Source organism: Periplaneta americana, chromosome 9 (genome assembly GCF_040183065.1).
Source record: "Periplaneta americana isolate PAMFEO1 chromosome 9, P.americana_PAMFEO1_priV1, whole genome shotgun sequence".
In the NCBI taxonomy this organism is placed as follows: Eukaryota; Metazoa; Arthropoda; class Insecta; order Blattodea; family Blattidae; genus Periplaneta; species Periplaneta americana.
The window spans coordinates 93,756,176-93,778,686 of NC_091125.1; the positions used below are offsets into that span (position 1 = coordinate 93,756,176).

At 39.2% G+C, this 22,511-nt stretch overlaps 1 protein-coding gene across 1 annotated transcript in view; it reads left to right on the plus strand.

The window, feature by feature from the left end:
• Positions 1 to 22,511, plus strand: part of LOC138706259 (fatty acyl-CoA reductase wat-like) — a 60,134-nt gene that overhangs the window by 31,879 nt on the left and 5,744 nt on the right. The window contains exons 3-9 of the mRNA XM_069835332.1: positions 1,462 to 1,658; positions 5,593 to 5,841; positions 7,804 to 7,949; positions 11,710 to 11,819; positions 14,436 to 14,631; positions 17,572 to 17,814; positions 20,402 to 20,659. Of these exons, the coding sequence (XP_069691433.1) occupies positions 1,462 to 1,658; positions 5,593 to 5,841; positions 7,804 to 7,949; positions 11,710 to 11,819; positions 14,436 to 14,631; positions 17,572 to 17,814; positions 20,402 to 20,659 (1,399 nt within the window). The remainder of the gene's footprint in view (positions 1 to 1,461; positions 1,659 to 5,592; positions 5,842 to 7,803; positions 7,950 to 11,709; positions 11,820 to 14,435; positions 14,632 to 17,571; positions 17,815 to 20,401; positions 20,660 to 22,511) is intronic.

The following is a 22,511-nucleotide window of genomic DNA, read 5'->3' on the forward strand; positions in this document are numbered from 1 at the left end:
AAGCGTTTCAGTGGAGTGAAGTTTATCTGCACTCAACCGAATAAAGACAAATCTTCGCAATTCAATGGCACAAGGAAGATTAACATCATTGGCGTGCACCTCCATTCACAAGGACTTGCTACATGATCTGATTGAGAAGCAGCCATTTCATGACGACATCATTGACAAGTTCTCCATTCGTAGAGACAGACGAATCAATTTAATGTACAAAAATAGGTAAGTCGTACATCATGTCCCTCAATAAAAGAGCTTCACCAACTTTTCAGGTTGCGAGCCGCCACTGCTGTAAAGGGCTTCATTGATTTCCAATATTCCAAGCTAGAACATAGCTAGCAAGAAGCTTTTTTTTTTTTTTTTGTTTAAGACTGAGAACACGTGTATGATTTGTGTTTGTATTTTCTTGTTTTATATTTATAAAAATATTTGTAGGCCTAAGCATTTCACCTAAAATGAAACAAAAAACTATAAGTATGCCATGCGGAACTGAGTGCAAACGTATTGTAATATACTGATTATTATGTATAACCAAGAGTTATACAGATAGTCCCAAAATAAACTATCTTCACATGTCCAACATGCCTGTAATTGTATGATATTCTTTGTGAAGAGTCGAGTATTGTCGTCTCATGTTGAATTTTAACACACTCTCAAGAATTTTCGAACAAATTAAACATTTCACATTCTCCCCACTAACACAAAAAAATTTTTCTTCCTATTCATCCTTGAATGTACTGCGTCCATGGTTAGAAGACATTGTGAAACGGTGGAACACGCCGACCAACACAGTGATAATGGCAGTCCGCCACTGCTCTTCGTTTGCGCATAAACACTGAGTACAGTACAGGTGGGGATGGGTGAGGTGGAGCGCGGTCATTACGTACTGGCTTCGGTTCCGTTCAGGGGCTTACTCGCGAGTACGGTTTTGGAGACGTCTGGTCTAGTATATATAGTCATGAAACTCAATATGTACGAAATATGCATCCATAGACAGTTGCTAACCAATAGGATCGCTACTATCGCCTCATCATAGACAATGCGAAATAGTACCTGCACAGTCTATTGTTCCTAGTACCCTCATCAAGTCAAGCTTCGTGACTGTATACTAGACTGTGTATTAGTGCCGAGACCTCATATAAAGGATATTCCTTCATCTTTCAGAATTTTAGAATTCAATGAGGGAACAGAAACGAATCGCATAACCTATACTTCTGCACTATTACCTCCACAAAAGGACCTGAACATATTGCTGAACGTAAGATTTTGTTCTCGCTGTATATTGCTGTCTCCAGATCTTCCTTGCAGTCAAGGAAATCCTGGTTTCCTGGTTGGTTTTCGTGCTTTGTACAAATTCAAACATTGTGAGGGATGTAAGTTGTCATGAAGGGCGCCTTAGAATGTGATTTTGGTTGCGTGAAAAGCAATAATCTCGTTTGATTGCATTTATTGCCTGTATATTTACAGAAACCTACGAAACGGATATTCAGGGATTTTACAACGGAGCCAACGTTCTCATCACTGGAGCCACTGGGTTTGTGGGAAAGGTTCTGCTGGAGAAGCTTCTACGCTCGTGTCCCGGTATCAGTAGCATCTACCTCTTAGTTCGGAAGAAGGACGAGAAAGATGGAGAGACCAGAATCAACGAGATGTTCCAGAAGTCGGTACAGATGTCATTTAATCTCATTTCACTTGCGTATAGTAAGCTTTGCAGAAAGTTTTGTTACCCATTGTCAGCAATCATAATTTTCCTCAATCAGAAGATATTACTTTCCTTCACCAATCTAAATCCACATATTATTTAACCATTATTGTTTCATATCAAAAACTTCTCCGACTACAAGCTTTGGCGTGTAGACAGAACTACGGAGCTTTTCTTTGTCCCTTAATTTCCATTTTCCTTTTAATTATTTCATTTAATTCTTCCAACATTAAATAGTTCAAATTTCTAACTAATAATTTGATATATTTGCATGTTGAAGGGAAGATATTATATGCCTACACTTGTTATTGCGCTCTACTACTAAAAATATTAGGCTATTACGCACAGTAATTACACTGCATAAGAATAAGTTGAATTTATCCATTAGTCTTGTCATTTCAGTAATCTTTCCTCACTTTCTACGCCAGATAATTTATCTTGTACTATTAAGGGTAATTACGGAACCTTCCTGCATACAATTAGCATAATTGATTTCTAATGCAATTACAAGTTCTCTAAATCGAGTTAAATACAGTAGTCATTTTCATTTCATTTATTATACATACCGTATATATACCTTACATGGACATTGTAGTGTTCAGATGTCGAACAAGTAAAAGATTATACTGTACTAAAATATGTAGTACATATACCTATCAAGAAAATTAATTCGGATAGTAGTCAGTCAAGTAGAAGGCATGGGTATGGAGAAATGTGGTTAATTCTCTTCCGAATCTCCTCTCACGACCCTTCAAAGCTTTGAAGTATAAAGCAGTGCATTGAAGAGAGTAATACATGAATAGTTAACTCATTATTCATAACAACTGAAAATAAAAGAGGACAGATTGAGATCTGATTTGTATATTGTATTGAAATTATGAATGTTTTGATTAGTATTAAATGTATGTTTACTTTTAATGTAGAACATCATCCGGCACAAAATGTACCTAAAAGATAAAGTCGATATTTACAAATTTTGGAAAATCATTTAAATGGCGTCCTTTTGTGCACACCTGTCATTTTTTGGACTCTCTTTTCTAAAAATAAAATATTTAGCTTTTGATGCGTTAGCTTGCAATGTTAATCCATACTTCATTTTAGGAAGAAATTAGGCAAAGTATGCAATTTAAGGTGTTTATAACGCCAATGAAAAAAATCTTAACTCACAAACGGGTAGAACTCAATTTAGGAGTAATATATTCTATTAATGTCCAGGAGAGTCCCGCACCGTGGCGTTGCGGTCTAAGGCATCCCGCCTAGGACTCGCGTTACAGAATGCGCGCTGGTTTGAGTCCTTATGGGAGAAGAAATTTTCTCATGAAATTTCGGCCAGTGTATGGGACCAGTGCCCACCCAGCATCGTGATGCACTTGGGGAGCTACGATAGGTAGCGAAATCCGGTTGCGAATACCAGCTATAACGGCTGGGGGGATCATCGTGCTAACCACACGATACCTCCATTCCGGTTGGATGATCGTCCACCTCTGCTTCGGCATGTGGGCGTGAGGCCAGCAGCCGGCTGGTCGGTCTAGGCCCTTCACGGGCTGTAGCGCCACGGATTATTATAATGTCCAGGAGAGGGATGCTGAGGAAGAACACATCATGAAGCAGCCCAACAGAGAGAAGAAAAGAAGATTGAGGTTTGGAATGTGGAATGTAAGAACTCTTCTGCAAGCTGGTAACATTGAAGGAAGAAATGAGAAGAAACAAAGTGGATGTGATGGGAATATAAGAAGTGAGGTAGGAAAATAGTAGTGAGTTGGTGAGTGATGAATTTAAGTTGTTTTATTCAAATGGCGAGTGCAAAGGAACTCATGGTGTTGGTTATTACTGGAACCACGTGTGAAAGATAAAGTGATATCAGTGTGTTATGTAGATGACGGGATGATAATGGTGAAACTACTAGAGAAAAAAATGAACTTAGTGGTAATGCAAGTTTATATGCCACATAGTGGATTAGCAGATGAGGAAGTGGGAGAAAGCTATGACAAGATAGAAGAGATAGTTGAGAAGGAGCATGCGTAATCCTAATGGGCGATCGGAACGTAGTTGTAAGAGGACAAGATGGGAGAACAGGTGAAAAATATAGATTGGGGAAAAGAAATGACAGGAGAATCTTTGTAAAAGAAATGCAACGATTTTGGAAATACTTTATTCCATAAATGAAGAAGATACAAATGGACATGCTCAAGTCCACACCTGTGGAGTAACGGCTAGCGCGTCTGGCCGCGAAACCAGGTGGCCCGGGTTCGATTCCCGGTCGGGGCAAGTTACCTGGTTGAGATTTTTTCCGGGGTTTTCCCTCAACCCAATATGAGCAAATGCTGGGTAACTTTCGGTGCTGGACCCCGGACTCATTTCACCGGCATTATCACCTTCATCTCATTCAGACGCTAAATAACCAAAGATATTGATAAAGCGTCGTAAAATAACCTACTAAAAAAAAGACATGCTCAAGAGACGAAAGCAGATACGAGATTGACAAAATACTGGTGCAGGAAAGATTCCGAAATTGTTTAAAAAAATTGAAAAACTCTATCAGGAGCGGATATTAACTCAGATCACGTCCTGCTGATAGACGAAGTAGATATTCGTCTGAAGAAGATAAAGAGGAAGACAGGTGACAAAGAGATTGAATATAGGAAAACTGAAGAACGAAGAGGACAGAAGAAATTTTGAAGCACATTTTCAAGAGAAAGCCACTATATTAGAATCCGCACCTGAGAATAGTAATAAGTACTGGTTTCATCTAAAAAGATGTATACAGAAAACAGCAGAAGAAACAAAAGGGTATAGAGAATGTGTGAGAACCAAGGAATCTCGGGTCACAGGGTAAATTCTGGAAAATATGGAAGAAAGGAGAAAATGATAACAAACATCAACACAGAAGAAGGTCGAAGAGATTGTAGGAAACTAAACAACACACTAAGAAGAGAAACTAAGGGATATGCTATTGGAGCTAAATGACAGCTGTGAGCAGTATGGAATGAAGATAAATGCAAATAAGACAAAGACTATGTTCAATGGAAGAAAAATAAAGAAGGTAAACTTGCGAATTCTAAATGAGGCAGTAGAGCAAGTGGACAGCTGCAAATACTTTGGGTGTACTATAAGCAGTAACATGAGCATCTTCTGCGGACCTTTGAAAAAAGTACAAAGGAGAGAGACTAGTGAGGTGTTTTGTGTGGAGTGTGGCATATTATAGGGCAGAAACATGAACATTACGACGAAGTAAAGATAAGTGAATAGAAGCATTTGAAATGTGTATATGGAATAGATTGAAACGTGTGAAGTTGACAGACAGAATAAGAAATTAAGTTGTGTTGGAAAGAGTGGGTGAAGAAAGAATGATGCTGAAACTGATCAGGAAGAGTTTAAGTTGGATCACTGACTGAGAAGAAACTGCCTGCTGAAGGATGCACTGAAAGGGATGGTCAACGGGAGCAGAGTTCGGTGCAGGAGAAGATATCAAATGATAGACGACATGAAGATATATATGGATGATATGCGGAAACAAAGAGGAAGGCAGAAAATAGGAAAGACTGGAGAATGCTGGGTTTGCAGTGAAAGACCTCTCCTTGGGTAGAACATTATAAATGAATGATATATTTTATTATATGGTATCAAGATAAATGAAATTCTTAAAATATTCCTCACCTTTTCCTAGTCTATAATGTCTTATTTTATTTTCCTACTATGTGAAGTACGTATAAAGATAATTTGTTATTGTTGTACCACAACATTATTTTGAAAGATTCCAAGTAATGCAAGTTACTAGTAACCCTCCTACCGATAAAATGGACTTTCTTATATCACACTTTTGTCTGTCGACAACAATTTTTTTTTTTTATTACATAGGACGTATTTCGTCACGTGGATCCATTCTCTACATTTAGGTGTTCGAGAAACTATGGAGTGCCAGCCCAGGCTTTAGGAAGAAGATCATAGTGATTGAAGGCGACATATCTGCAGAGGGTCTGGGTGTGAGTCCCGAAGACAGGCAGCTACTCATGCAGCGCGTAAACGTGGTGTTCCACCTGGCGGCAGCGACGAGCCCCGATGAATCCTTAAAGAACGCCGTGCTCAGCAACGTGCGGGGCACCAAGGACCTGTTACAGCTGTGCGGGCAGTGTCCACGTTTGAAGGTCTGGATCTGATATTTTTGTTTATCCATTCCCTTTCAAATGGTACATTGTATACATTTTGAACTAGTCGGCCTAGGTGGCGCAAGCGGTATAGGCACGGAATATGTCTATTGGTTGTTCAAAGTGTTGGGGATTTGAGTCCCGTCTCGGATATGGGTGTTGTACTTGTATTACTTTAATATAAAGGAAACGGACGAGAAAGGAAAATGGGAAAACCAAGAAAACTTTAAGAAAAAGACATCTGGCTGGTAAAATAAAAAAAAATAATAAATGTAACTCATGTTATTTTTCTTATCATAAGAAATCAATTTGTTTTAATATCCTTACCACCCTTTCTCATACATTTTGCTTTCTTTTAATCTCTCAATTATTTTTTCCTTGCCGTTCCTAACATTGCTTTCATTATACTTCGTTATCCTATTCAACTCCAGTTTCTGCACTTTTTCCATTCCTCCACTTTCGCTTCCTCCTTTTCTGCTGTTCCCTTCTCATTCAGTTATTTGCGTCCCACCACTCCTTCCTGCTCTTCTTTTCGTCTTTCTTCCTTACTGCTCTTGATCTCCTTCATCTTGCTCTTCTCCGTTTATAATCATGCATTTCTCTTCCCTTCCCCTTCTACTCCTTCATCCTTGCCTTTTCTTCTTCTCTCTCACTTCCCACTCTCCCTCTTTGTTCTCTTCCTCTCTCTCACTCTTCCCTCCTTTTCCTTTGTGCACTCTCCACCTTCGCTTTCTCTCTCTCCCACTATCTCCTTCCTTCCTCTCTCCCACTATCCCCTTCCTTCCTTTCTTCCACTTTCCCCTTCCTTCCTTTCTTCCACTTTCCCCTTCCTTCCTTTCTTCCACTTTCCCCTTCCTTCTCTTCCACTCTCCCCCTTCCCTTTCTCTCTCAAACTCTCCCCCTCTCTTTCTCCCTTTCTTTCACTCTCTCCCCATCCTTCTCTCTCTGTCCCTTACTTCTCTCTCTCACACTCTCCCCTTCCTTATTTTCCTCTTCTCTTTTTCTCTCTCCCCTTCCTTCTTACACTATTCTTTTCCTTCTTACTCTCTCCCCTTCCTTCTTACACTCTCCCCTTCTTCCCCTGTCCCCTTCCTTCTTTTCCTCTCCCCTTCCTTCTCACACTCTCCCTTTCCTTCCTTTCCTCCCCTTCCTTCTCACACTCTCCCTTTCCTTCCTTTCCTCCCCTTCTTTCTCTCTCCCATTCCTTTTCTCTCTCACAGCCTCCTCGTCCTTTTCACACTCTCCCTATCCTTCTCTCTATCCCCTTCCTTCTCCCCATCTCCCCGTTTCTTCTCTCCCTCTCCCCCATTCCTTCTCTCACACATTCTCTCCTTTCTCTCCCTTTTCATATTCTCTTTCTCTATCTCTCCACTTCCTTCTCTCTTTCATACTCTTCCCTTCCTTCTCCCCCTTCTCCCCTCCCCTTTCTTCTCTACCTCTCCCCTACCTTCTCTCCTTTTCCCCTTTTCTCTCTCATTGCCCCTTCCTTTTCTCTCTCTCTCTCTCTCTCTCCACTTCCTTCTCTCTTGCTCTCCCATTCCTTCTCCCTTACTGTCTCCTTTCTTCTCATTACCCATTCTCTTCTCTCTTACTGCTCGTTCTCTTATCTTAATCTTTCGCTTTTTTTACTCTTCGTCTTTATATCCTGGCTTTCGTTTCTTCCTTGCCAGCGTGTATTGTTTGTAATAATATTTCAGCAGAAACTGTCACTTTCATTAGATTTTCTTTGTGACTAAGCTGAAGACAAATTGCATTATTTTTTTTACATTATTTTCTTATTTTCCGGCCAATTGGCTTTTAAATGCTTAATAAGCAAACTTTTGCCATTAATTTATTAGAAAGTTTGCAAACAGGCCAACAAAAACACACAGACGATACACAAGAATCCAATTACCAATATGGAGATATTTTCGTCACAGTCTTCAGTTCTTCCCAACTATCGCAAACTTTGTATGAATTCAGGGAATGGTGTTCATGTCGACGGCGTTTTGCCACTTCTACCGTTCTGCCTTGGGCGAGGAATTCTACAAAGTGACTGTGTCCGATAAGATGGCTCTCGAGTTGGTGGAAAACATGGAGGAAGATTGGTTACAAGACATTACGCCCAGGTACGTCATTTACAAATCTATCGGGCTCCGGACCAACTCAGTCAGCTGGTGAGTTTTCGCCTAATGAACCGTTGCATGATTCACAGCAAATACTGTACTATTAAGTTAATTTTAGTAGAGATATTTGTTTATGAGGCGAGCTTTGTTTGAACACACATTTTATTACCATCATTATAAATTTTAAATTTTAACATCATTGACAAATTTTAATCATTGTATATTTAATTGTAACATGAGCTATATGTAAAAATGTTCGTCCAGTTTAATTTTAAAATCCAAAGATCATCTCAATATTCATCCCGTATTATGTCATATTTTACATAAAGCTTATGAATCTCATGTATTACATATATTGTTCTCTACTCCTTGTCATTTGCATAATTTACTATTATAGGTCCAGATTACATGTTTTTTGTTATATCTGAAGATGCCCTAAACGGCGAAAACGTTCATATGTTGTTATTAAATAGCAAATAAACATTTGCAAGTTGATATGTCTTAAGATTGAAATTTATTATATACTTATTTAATAATTTACCAGGCATATTGATATATAAAATGAATGGTAAATTACACACTGTTTCGTCTGAAATTCTACTTCCACCAACGTTCTACAATCTTGTCAACATCTCAACCTCTCTTAATAACTATTATAAAATATATAGTTAATGAAGAAATGCAATTGCAAGTCTCTCTTATGAAAAGGAATTAATTCGTAATTTGTAATTCGATAATTTATTTAACTTCTTACATAATATCCAGAGACGATTACGTTATAATTTTATTTAGTTAATTACTTTATTTCAATCTCTCTTCGTTCTTTTTAAACTAGGTAAGCAATTGACAAACGAGACGATTTGTGACTTTTACTTAAATTTTCTTTCAAACTACGGAGGACTCTTAGATGAAGCGATGAAAATTGTATTATTTACAATTTTTTAACTCACAGATAATGGGATAATCGGAACCATTCATTAATTGAACCACTCACCCACTCATTCAATGTCCACTTAGGTCTATATCTATAAAGGCTACTCCGACAAGATGGGAATAAAATTATGTCTTACTTAAAGCCCCTTCACAACTGAAGACAAGGAAATAGCAATTATAATCGTAATTATTTAGCATCAATTTGGAATTACACAGCATCTTCAGAGAAGATAAACTGAGAATTTTATTATTCTTGTAATGCCTTTTACTCATTTATTTAACGTACTTGTTACAACATATAGGCTAATCAAGAATGATTAAATGATAATTCGATGGTGTTCGGGTAAAGGGGGTTAAGTCTTTTTGTGCAAATAAAGTTTTGTGCTCAGGTGAATACACAAGTTAAATTCTGCAAGTGGGTGCGCAATAAACAAAAGAATACTAGCATTCGATGTATTTTATTTGTGAAGAAAATTATTTTGTAATAAGGGTCTGCAGTTTAATTTTCATTTATATCGAAACTAATTTTTATGACTTATCTCCCTTTATCAAATACAGTGAACTCTCCTAAATTCGACTGAACAGAATTGAAAGTCCAGTCCAATAAGGATAGTGGATGTGGCAGGTAAAATGAATACAAATTCTTATTGGTTATCCATCAACGAATACTGCACTGTACAGCTTGATTCATGGATGTTGGCCCCTGCAAAAACTAAGTAGACAGACTATTGGTGGTCTGGGTCGCACAGGTCAGGCCGAACAGTCATAACACCTAACACTTCCTTCTCATCATATCGCAGTACATTCCGTCTTGAAACATAATAGGCCTATTCGTCCACACGTCCCGTTACTACGTCTGTTGACTAAACTATGTCATGTTGACATTTTCTTGACAAGAGTGTCCCTCAGCTACGAACATAGATATTATTTTCATTTTTCCTCTTCCCTCTTCCCTTCCTATGCACATTTGTGATTAAATTTCTTTCTTATGACGCAACACACAGCTCGCTCACTAGCCAAATAACCAAGGACAGGGACCAATAACATTGAATCGAGCTGTACTTGTATTTCCTGCCCGTCCCGAGACTTGTGTATGCGCTTCTAGTATCACAGTGGGTTTCGACAGTTCCGTCTCACAAACTGCACAATGCAGTCTGCCTCATGTAGTGGAAGGAATAAATATTGTACGTTAAAGGAAAAATTAAATATCCTAAAACCTGTTGAAGGCAACAGTCTCTGTCTCAAATAGAAAAAGAAGAGTTCATTAATTTAAAACCAGTGATTAAATATGATGTCCTAATCAATAAAATATTCTGTTTTCCTTTAACAAAAGCATCACTAAAAGAGACAGAAACAATTCCCATTCAAATGGCAAACCCATTTCTTAGTGCCAGTACAGGGGCGTGTATAATTCTCCTACGTAAGCAGTCGAACTATAGGATGTCGAACTTGTTTTCTGTCGAACTTAAGAGCTTCCACTCTACCATCGAATTCAAATTGTATTTATGTATTGCTGCTGTGAGACACCGTGCACTCTGACTATGAGATCACTCACTATTGGTCTGTCACCTTTCGCCACTGTTCGGCTGTCGTGTGACTCCTGCGCACATGTCATTCAAAATTAGTTTTCAGTGATCGGAATCAACCCTCCGTATAGAAAAATTCCAATGGATTTGTGAGAAGTCATCAGCTAGAAGTTGACAGAGCAATGAATTACAACTGCAGACTCCAGTTCAAATCTCTGCGATGGCAAAGTTGCATTCGTAGTGAATAAATTCAAGAGCTTGAAATTGTTTCTCGGTATTTTCCGTTCCTTTCTCGTCATTCACCGGGACACTGACAACTCTTCTTTGGTATTATATCAGTTTCGAAAAGTAGGACACTAGCTATCTGTATTTGCTTGACACCGAGTCAATCGTTCGTCATGGAGGATGTTCCTCGCGATATATCCTGAGATTTATAGATGGCAGTGGTGGTGGATTCTAGATGACTCACAGACCTACAGAAAAGGTATCGGAGATTCCACCCCCCCCCCCAAAGTTTTTGCTTGCCTGACCGGCATATGATGAATCACATAGGTTTGTGAGGTAGGCTGACCACCACAAGGGATATAGTATAAGGATTTGATGACTGGAGAGGAATCCGTAATCCAGTGGTTGCGAAACACCACGAAATGGTGACGTAACAGAAATGCAACCCGCACAACTCTATCGCAGATAGAGGGGCGGAGAGGGCATCTTCTCGGGTAATGCGGCGAATGACAGTGCAGAGACGGAATGTGACAGGAAAACAAAACTATATTCGACTACGTATTAGCTAAATACACTTTATATCCGTGTTAACTTTCCCCTCTCCTACTGTTCATTATTATTGTACGAGTAATAAAACAAAATATATTTTCTCACGCTCCACGAATGAAAAGACGTACTTTAGATCAGCAGATTTTTGAAATTAGAAAAACATGCCAGGTTGATCATGAAATTAGAATTACTCTATGTAATTCGAGAAAAAAAACGCCGAAGGCACTTTACCCCGACTGAGATATCTGACCTGAGCGCCTCCTTGCGGATTTACGCGGAAACAAGTGTCTGGGGGATAGAGTTCTCTCTTGCAGGGTGCTTCCATGCAGCGGGGAAAGTGTGGCCGGCCATAGCAAAGCTGCGTAGCCACACTATGAAGTAAAGGTGGCGGGAAACAGGCCGCTCCATACTTGAACCAAATAACATTTACAAAATTCGAGGCAGATTCAGCAAGGAGCACAAATGACAGAAACACAACAATAGATATTAAAGATGAATAGTTTACGATACTCTGACATGTGTGCCCACAGACTGGTGGGAGCATGGCCGAATACCTATACCCTGACCAAAGGAATAGCAGAAGGTGTAGTGAACACGTATGGAGGTAGTCTTCCTGTTGGAGTGTTCCGGTCATCTACGGGTGAGTAAACTGTTGTGATATGTTCGCTGTCTGCCAAAAATGTCGATGATGTACATGATGTACCAACGTGCCCACGCGAGTTGTGTGAATATAAAGGGAAAAGTTGAGACGGTGTCGGGTGGAGTTCCCGGGTAGCTCAGTTGGCAGAGCGCTGGTACGTTCAACCAGAGGTCCCGGGATCGATACACGGCCCCGGAACAATTTTTCCCTTGAAATTATTCAAATCTGCTTTACAGGAAGCTTTACCTGAAAGGCTAGATTTGCATAATATATACGTCACTGTGTACGTTAACAGAAAACTACAATTCCAAGTCACACAGATTTGTGTGCACTCGATGTGGGTATCTGACGTTTCGTCTGCCCACCCGAGTTGTGTGGATATAAAGGGAAAATTTGAGACGGTGTCGGGTGGAGTTCCCGGGTAGCTCAGTTTGCAGAGCGCTGGTACGTTCAACCAGAGGTCCCGGGATCGATACCCGGCCCCGGAACAATTTTTCCTTGAAATTATTCAATATTGTTGTTAACAGCAACATGTCTTACTTTAATTTTGGTACTGTATTCATTTTACGTATTCCATAGTAATTAATTCAAGAACACTCATAAGGAGACAAAAGGTAGAGAAATCTAGCAGTACAAAAGAAGAATATGTACTGGCAACCTAAAAGTAGGTCTACAAATGAAAAAGGTCATTCAGATTACGGACAGCTTGAAGCGAACACGTCATTATGTTACTTTGTACAATAATAATTATTTCAGTTTTACAATTAGTAACGTTTCCCATTTGTCAACTGACTTCCGTGTCACACTGTAATTTTCATGTGTGGAAATATACCTACAAGAAAAATTATTAGTAATAGCAGCACTTCTCTTCGCCTGTACATTTTTCCTTTAAATTTAGATACTAATACGTATCATTATAGAAAGTTCCGACGCAAGCTTTGCTCAGTTTAAGATAGATTAACCTGTTCATTACATAACACTATATCCCGAACTGTGAACGCAGATCACTAGTGGTAGTAGAGATGTAGCTTGGTAAAGTTGACTGTCAAATTAATCTTTTGAAAATTGTTAATTTATTTGATTATCACGTTGTACGTCCCTGCGGTCGCTAAGTGGTCAGACCTTCGCTGACTCCATGCAAACGCTTCGGATTCGAGTCTCGGAAATCTATAGTAACATTTATAGTTACATTTGTGGCAACATTGTTTCGTTCGACCTAAATGCCATTATCATTTCTCCATCGTCGAGTGGCGAAACAAGGTGTGCGTTTGTCTTATGACATCTGTGGTTGCCAGTTTGGATAATTAAATAATCAGAAACCTTCGTGTAGTCAGCTGTTATGGGTTAGTAATGCGCTTATCAGGAAGGTAAACGCAATCGATGTAGTCATGGATGTGTAACTGCGCAAGACCTATTTCTAGCGGAATAGTACAATTATTGCGCTAATGATCTTCAAGCTCTCAATCCTCACTGAAATTGATAGCCTATTCTCTTCCAGTAGTAGGTCACATGAATGTTTCGGAAATGGTGGAAGCTTCGTAGAACAAATTCTTAAAATCTTTCGAAAGCAGAAGAAACTTTTATCGATTACCTAGTTTATGTGGACAGTGATTTAAAGTTCCTCCTGTGGAGAGGGCGTCAGAAATTTTGTCTCTCAGAAATTCATTCCTAGCCATAAGTAGTGCGTGCAAGAAAAAACTAATACACAACGCTTCAGCGAGACTTCGCGACGATTTAACTAGGCAACACCGCTTCACTGTCACTGGCTAGTCGAGATAGACCGGCCTGAATTAGCTCTGCCTTATATGCCTTCTTATTCTGAAAGTGCACTAATTGCGGTTTGTTTTATACTATTGTAGCGTAGGAAAATATGTTTTTGAAGTAGAAAAATCAATCAGCGATAATTTTTTTTTCTTGAAGAGATAAGTGGATAGTTGTAGTGTATGAAATCGTCTAAATAGATTTTGCTTTATGTTGAAAAAAAATCATGTTAATAGAATGAATCAACAAGATGTCATCACTTGTTAAAGTTTATGTCTGACTGCTCGCGTTCCATCAAGTAGCGCGTACATAAATATTTATCTTTAAAATCCAACCATGCTTTAAAAATAGGTAAGCTTTTATAGTTTTGATTGGTTTTATTTAATTAGAGGGACAGATAAAAATGTTTAGTCGGTTGTCTTCAGTCTTTTCAATCGTATTTATGTAACAGAAATTGGGTCGTCACTTAACGTAAAGAAACTATTGTGTCGCCGCCTTTTCGCAGATTATGGAAAAGATAAGTGGAAAAAATGTGTTTATCACGTTGAAAATAACGGAGAACAGTATGTTTCTAGTGTTAATATAATAGACAGTGAAACTGACAGGATAATTTTGTTAGTATAATGTTTAAGTGGGGAGGTTTAATAACTTTCCTTAACTGAGTTTTACCAGTTGTTAACCTATAACAGCAATTTCTTCAGAGCAATTTTCTGCAGAAGAAGTCTAAATTCCCTAGCGTGATGTATTAAATATGATTCAAATGTTTTAAATTGTGACTCTTAGCAGAATGAGTCCGTGAAGTGATTCATATCATAATTTCTGCTTACCTAAGCTGTAGCCTATATGTGGTTCCAGTGGTGTCTACAAATGCGGAACCAATATCTGGATGGATCGACAACCCTAGGGGTATCATGGCTGGCGTGCTGGCTTTGAGTCTGGGCCGAATGAGAACCGCGCGCTTGAGTAAGGATTGCGTGGCTGATCTCGTGCCGTGCGACATGGTGGCCAACGCCCTCATAGTAGCGGCTTGGGACGTCCACGAGCGGAAGAGGTGAGCGGACAAAATCGAGAGAAAGCAATTCATGCAATATAATGTTTTAGTTAATTTTTGCACGAGAATTATTCGGAAAGTAATGTGTAACGTTTACTCTCTTATAGAATATTTATTTTATAACCTTGCAAATCATACATGCCTCATATACAGAGTGATTAGGGAGAAACAGTAAATATTTGGGGGGGGGGGGTGTAGTACAGACTATTTTGAGCAAAAGAAAATCCGATAAACATGTGTCCAATTTTTAATAGGTGTGGAGATACAGCTGTTTGAATGTAAGGCATAACAAATCTTACACATGATATAAAGGAGCGATAAATGACTTCCTACTATTCACTACAGAACCTACGTGTCGCTCTTCTGAAATCGTTTGAAGGCAGTATTGTCCATAATAGTGCAGAGAAAATGCTGTTTTAGTTCCCTTAGCTAATTCCGAAAAGACAAAGTGTATGATTGTCTCTCGTGATCATAGTACGAAATGGAAATATAAAAATTCGAAATTTATCCTTTCAAATGGTGGAAAATTTAAAATATCTTGGAGCAACAGTAACAAATATAAATGACACTCGGGAGGATAATAAACGCAGAATAAATATGGGAAATGCCTGTTATTATTCGGTTGAGAAGCTTTTGTCATCGAGTCTGCTTTCAAAAATACTGAAAGAATTTATAAAATAATTATATTATCGGTTATTCTGTATGGTTCTGTTTCAGAGAGGAATAGAGGTTAAGAGTGTTCGAGAATAAGGTGCTTAGGAAAATATTTGGGGCTAAGAGGGATGAAGTTAGAGGAGAATTGAGAAAGTTACACAACGCAGAACTGCACAGTTTGTATCCTTCATCGAACATAATTAGAAACATTAAATTCAGACGTTTTAGATGGGCAGGGCATGTAGCACGTATGGGTGAATTCAGAAATGCGTATGAAGTGTTAGTTTGAGATACGTGAGGAAAAAAGAGCTTTGGGGAGGCCGAGACGTAGGCGGAAGGATAATATATGGTTTCGAGGGAGGTGGGATATGATGATAGGGACTGGATTAATCTTGCTCAGAATAGCGACCGATGGGGGGGCTTACGCGAGGGCGGCAATGAACCTCAGGCTTCCCTAAAAACCATTTGTAAGTAAGCAAGCTACAAAGACGGCGTATTCTTCTAGCATGAATCCCTGAACAGTTTAGTTGTCAGGTGACACATCATGTGTGTCTCACATTCCCCAAAAGATGGATCGACCGCGATGGCCACAGGCACTGACCATCGAAGTCCGCTGACGTTACTCCTGTCGATTTATGTTTGTAAGGGTTGATGAAAGACGAAGTGTACAAAACAGTGTAAACACCAGGGACGAATTGAACTCTCGTATTATAAATAGTCCTGCCCTCATAAAAAAAAATTGAGTCGACCTCAGAAGAACAATACTTATTGTTGTCGAAGGAGCGAAAAAGTGCACTGTTGAAATACAATAAATTGATACCATGTAAATAAGCAGTAAATGTAATCATTATGTAATTCGCCTTTATTCCTTACCACTTGTAACGCTTGTTATAATTAACACTCTACCATATCAATCATAAAAATGGCCAAATGGACTGATCGAGTTTTGGGAATACTCTTTTCAGTTATGATGTTGAAAAGGCTATGATGGTGAGAAATTATTGTCACGATTGTTTACGATAGTGGCAATTTTATTGCTACGATTCATTATGATATTGAGAGTTGTTGTGATAGTGACGGTGATGGTTGCTGTGATTGATTATGACGGTGAAGATTGCTACGATTGATTATGAAGGTGAAGATTGCTCCATTGATTATGACGGTGATGATTGTTACGATTGATTATGGCTGTGATGATTGCTACGATTGATTATGACAGAGATGGTTGCTACGATTGATTATGACGGAGATGGTTGCTACGATTGATTATGACGGTGATGGTTGCTACGATTGATTATGACGGAGATGGTTGCTACGATTGATTATGACGGAGATGGTTGCTACGATTGATTATGACGGTGAAGGTTGCTACGATTGATTATGATAGTGAAGGTTGCTATCATTGATTATGACGGTGATGGTTGTTACGATTGGTTATGGCTGTGATGATTGCTACGATTGATTATGACGGTGATGGTTGGTACGATTGATTATGACGGAGATGGTTGCTACGTTTATGTCGGAGATGGTTGCTACGATTGATTATGACGGAGATGGTTGCTACGATTGATTATGACGGAGATGGTTGCTACGATTGATTATGACGGTGATGGTTGGTACGATTGATTATGACGGAGATGGTTGCTACGTTTATGTCGGAGATGGTTGCTACGTTTATGTCGGAGATGGTTGCTACGATTGATTATGACGGAGATGGTTGCTACGATTGATTATGACGGAGATGGTTGCTACGATTGATTATGACTGTGATAATTGCTATGATTGATTATGACGGCGAGAGTTGGTAAAAATGATTATGACTAATAGTTGCTATGACTGGTGATTTTGAAAATTACAGAGTATGATGGCGGGAATAGCTATGAGTGATTATAGTGAGAATAGTTTTTGAGTGATTACAGTGAAAATGGTTATGATAGATTTTGATGGTGAGAATAGTTATGTTTGTTTAGGATGCTGAGAATAGCTATGGTTGATTATGATAGTGAGTACTACTACTACTACTACTACTACTACTACTACTACTACTACTACTACTACTACTACTACAACCACCACCACCACCACCACCACCACCACCACCACCACTACCGCTACCGCCACTACCAACACCACTACTACTATAATCACTACCAATACTACCACTACCACCACCACCACCTCCACCAACACTACTACTATACTGATGGCCACTGCAATTATGACGATGGTTAGGATGGCACATGAATGATGGTAAGGTTAAGTTGGTAACGATGGTTCTCTACGCAGGTTGGGTGACGAGCAGGCAGTGTACAACTTTGTATCGTCGTTCTCGCAGCCCATCACGTGGGACGAGCTGGCCGGCCTGATAGTGAAGCACAGCTGGCACACGCCGTCCACCGCCGCGTCCTGGGCTGTCAGTTTCACGCCCGTACTTTCGCCCGTGTTGTATTGGATGCTGGTGCTGCTCCTGCACTTGCTGCCCGCCCTGCTGGCGGACGTCGGCCTGCTACTCTCCGGCCACAAGACCAAGTGAGTTTGCCAGGGGAATTACTCTCACTGGCGCAATTTACAAATTTATACCAAGGTGCACTTCAAGAGGGAGCATAGTTAAATATTAGAGACTTTGTCTCATTTAGTTTAATAGGCTGTTGGTTTTCGAAAATCCGTAGCAGTATGAACTAAAAAAAAAAGAAGGGGTGTTCAAAAACAATACATGTGGCCAATAAAATTTTGACGTAGAATATATCTTGGTCCGTGAGTAATGTAAATTAAATTAACCTATGTAAGCATAAGTCACAAACTAAATTGCGAAGAGTTACGTACGAAAGATAACATGATAAAATAAATTGCAAATAGTTCAATGTTAAACATGACAATACAAATGCTAACGAGAAATTCATGTGGTCTCGCTTTGCCATGCAATGGGTATAAATTAAAAACAATAAAAGAATAAGTAGTAGTAGTAGTAGTAGTAGTAGTAGTAGTAGTAGTAGTAGTAGTAGTAGTAGTAGTAGTAGTAGTAGTAGTAGTAGTAGCAGCAGCAATAGTGGTGGTGGAAGTAGTAGTATAGTAATGGTGGTGGTGGAGTGGTCGTAGCAGCAGCAAATTTCGACAGTGTCACAAAAATATAAACATATATAATATAGGCCTAAATAAAATATGGTATGTGATGATTTAAATACAGACTCAGGGCAGAAGATATCAAGGGCGTCTTAATAGGAGACGTCTGGATGACTGAGGTCGGAACAAATCGTACGGTCCAATTTCATGACGTTTGACGATTATGATGGTGGTATAATGAATACCTCCAATACCGATCGGGCTGTGCAACAGTAATTATTATTATTATTATTATTATTATTATTATTATTATTATTATTATTATCATCATCATTATTGACGACTAGTAGTAGACTATAAAGCTTTACACGCTAATTGGCTCATACTTTTCATCTTCGTGGCTACAATATTTTGTCTGGGCGCATGTAATGTTTAACTAACCATAATTAACAGTGACTGAGTTTTAACGCAAAGTTGCTTAAGCGCGAATGGCTAGTGTTATTTAGACGACTAAAAAGCGGCGACCTCCATGAATTAAGTCGTGTTAAGGCTGGTTCACAATAAACCGGGAACGAGAACCAGAATGAAAACGAGAAGCAGAGGACGTGAATATGAAAATTTTTGATTCAAAATAACCCGAGAACGTAGACGACTATGTATATCGATATGCATGTCAATAACGATATGTAAAGTCGATATTACGCATTCTGATGTTATTTGTGTATAATTGACCAATGGCATTCTCTCACGAGTACAAGGCAGCCATCATAAACACAGGTTAACCAACTTCGAAATTTCAACTAAAACATTTCATTAGGTACGGTACTATAAATATGCCCATGCATCTTTATTACCACAACCTATTTTAAGTCTACCATAACGTAAAATAATTAGAGAAGAAACATTTGTAATAGAACAAAAATGAACACAACAGTAGTATTGAATTGAAGTATGAATATGTAGTGTGTCAAAAAACCAATACAGTAATAAAATATGATTCACTTACGATCGGTGTTCAAAGATGCAGCTATTGAAAGCCACGTATTCTCCTTCATTTTCCCATCTTTATACGAGGCGCGCCGCTTATCGTAAACGTGAGGATTTTCCTCAACACTCAATATTAGAATCTCATCAAATAAAACTTGCTCCATGATGCACAGCACAGAACAAAATAATGCAAAGGTTATGTCACGGTCTTCTTGCTACAAAATATACGATGACAAAATAGCTTTTAGATGGCAATAGAATGAATCTAGTGGGCTGTGATCGGAAACGTGAACGCCAAAGTTGAAACTTGGCCAACTCTCCGTTCCCGATCCCGGGCTCCGGTAAGCTTTTCGTTAATTGTGAATGCTCACATTTAAATGTACACATTTTAACAATTTTACCGTTTTCGTTTCCGTTCCGGTTCTCGTTTCCGGTTTATTGTGAACCAGCCTTTAAATGGGTACAGTAAGGGATACGTTATGCTCATCAGTTCATCACTACGTAGAAGGGTTACAGTGCCACCTTCCTGAATTCTTGCTATAGTCGCGTCGCTGTTATTCCCGTCGTGACTCCTCCTTTTTGATTACATCTTAGGAAGTGAAGGCTCTATAAAGTCTAGGTAGATAGTATCGTTCGCCATTTTTGTTCTTTCGTTGCCGAGCTACCAGACGAGGAATCTATTTGCCGCACCGTTAAACATTATCATGTCGTAGCTCTTGTGATAATAAATGAAACACGCTGTAATTGAACAAATAATTGAGCGGCAAATAACGTCTCGTGTGCTTCCTGCGAATGCCAACGAAAGAGCCAAAATGGCGGGGGATTATACTAAGTATTTATCGAGCTTTAGGAAGTGCATAACATTATCAGCAGCGAATCACAAGACGCACACTTTTAAATGTAGCCGACTTGCAACGTGATTGGCTGCCGGAAATAAGAGCGACGGGACTGTAGAGTCCGAGATGCCGAACACGTATAGTAGGAATAGCGCATAGTCGGTTGGATACGCTATGTAAAGATAGCCCGATAAACTGACTTGTTTTCTAGAAATTGCTTGTAATTGTGGCAGGATGCTGAACCGCTACAGACACCAGCAGACGCAGCTGAACCTGTACTCCAAGGTATGTAATCAAACCTGGATCTTCAATTCAGGCAACGTAGATCGTCTGAGAAGTTTGCTGAGCGAGCAGGACAGCGCCAAATTCGACTTCAATCCCAAGGAACTGGACTGGGAGGAATTCGTAAAAAACTGCCTAGTTGGCCTTCGCACTTACATTCTCGGTGAGAGTCCTCTCACACTCTCGAAAGCCATCAAGAAAAGAAACAGGTAAGTTCCTGAGTGTCCTCAACAATTATAGGAATTATAGAATAAATCAAGTACTATCACAATATGTTCCAGTTACGGCTCTTTCAAGTCTTTCTGTCCACGCCTGTGGAGTAACGGTTAGCATGCCTAGCCGCGAAACCAGGTGGCCCGGGTTCGATTCCCGGTCGGGGCAAGTTACCTGGTTAAGGTTTTTTCCGGGGTTTTCCCTCAACCCAATATGAGCAAATGCTGGGTAACTTTCGGTGTTGGACCCCGGACTCATTTCACCGGCATTATCACCTTCATCTCATTCATACGCTAAATAACCTGAGCTGTTGATAAAGCGTCGTAAAATAACCTACTAAAAAAAAATTCAAGTCTTTCTTTCGTCCGGGAACGCGTACGAGTCATGCATGCATGGCCGAACTAGATTGCGCTATTATCGATCCTTAACCTCCAGCGTATTTCTTTGATGACTCCTATACTATGAAATGAGCAATTATTGTATATTTGTTAATTTTAAATTGAAAATGAACCTAAAAGTTTCCTTTAACTGGGATAATTTACCGTTTTTGGACGCGAGAATGCGATTTAGCTTGTTTCGACTTTATGAAAAGTCATTTTTGGGATTAGATAATCAGATTTAGGTGCTTCCAATATGAATATATATTTAAATTTATAATTCCATTATTTCGTAACTCATGTGCAATGTTGCCAACTTCGGTGATTTCCCATTGAATCTGATAGTTTTTAGATAGTGTTCACCGACATCAATATCTCAGTTTAATCTGTAGGGCCTACATTTACTTTTTTTTTTTTTTTTTTTTTGTGCTTCTCTTCAATTATCCAATGGCAAGAAAGGAAAAACAACTGGGACCACTGGCAATAACATTCATTTGTAATTTCAATAGTCTCTAGACAATATAAAAAGAGTTGGAGGTCTTCTATTGTCTATGGACAGAACTTAAATCTATGTAGGCCTGTGCATTATCTACAGTATCAGTATAATGTGTTCCCAGTTGCGCCATGAGACTGCCGAGCTCTTGAATACGCTTTATAAAATATCATGCCAGAAAGATACAGTCAGTAGAATACAGAGTAATTTTCATCAGATATTTAACGATGCTGTATTAACTACAGGTTACCTAGTCTTGGGGAATTCCAGTGTGTCTGAGGATGTACATCACACAGTAATTCCGAAGGCTTGGATTTTGAAGACCTAAAAGTTAGTATTGTAACGTAGTACAGTCCAAGCTCAGCAAACGTTTACTCTATCTAAGGCAGGCATGCCCAAACCCTGCACATTGTGCAGTTGTCTCTGTGCGATGTGCAGTTTCTATTCTCCTCTACACGAAGGGAGTGAATCGGCTTGGAGGGGAGTGCGACGGGACTGTACAGTATCTGCAGTATCAGATTGGATTTTGTTTCAGTAACACAGTTTTAGTATGGGTGCTAATTGAACTGTGACTGTGAATGCGTTATGAAAAATATAGTGAGGAGTCCACAGATATAATGAAGACGAGGAATCGGGAATCATATAACATAATTGTTTTCCTCAGGCAACAATAATAGGCCTAATTTTAAAATGAAAGGCTTTCATCAGCCCATGTCGAGCTAATAGTTTCGTGACACTGTACATGAGATTAATAAAGTTCTCAAAATATGATATTTCTTAATGAATACTCTCACGGAAAAACGAACTTGACAATGACTTATTTTGGAATCTGTACTAACCAAGCCATCAAATGTTAGACGACTTACAACTTCTATTTGATAAGCTGATAAGTGATGAGAATACTGAATGAGGAATACATGTGAGGCTCTTGAGGCTGTAAGGGAGCTATTTGCAAAGTGAAGTTTCTTGGAAGAATAT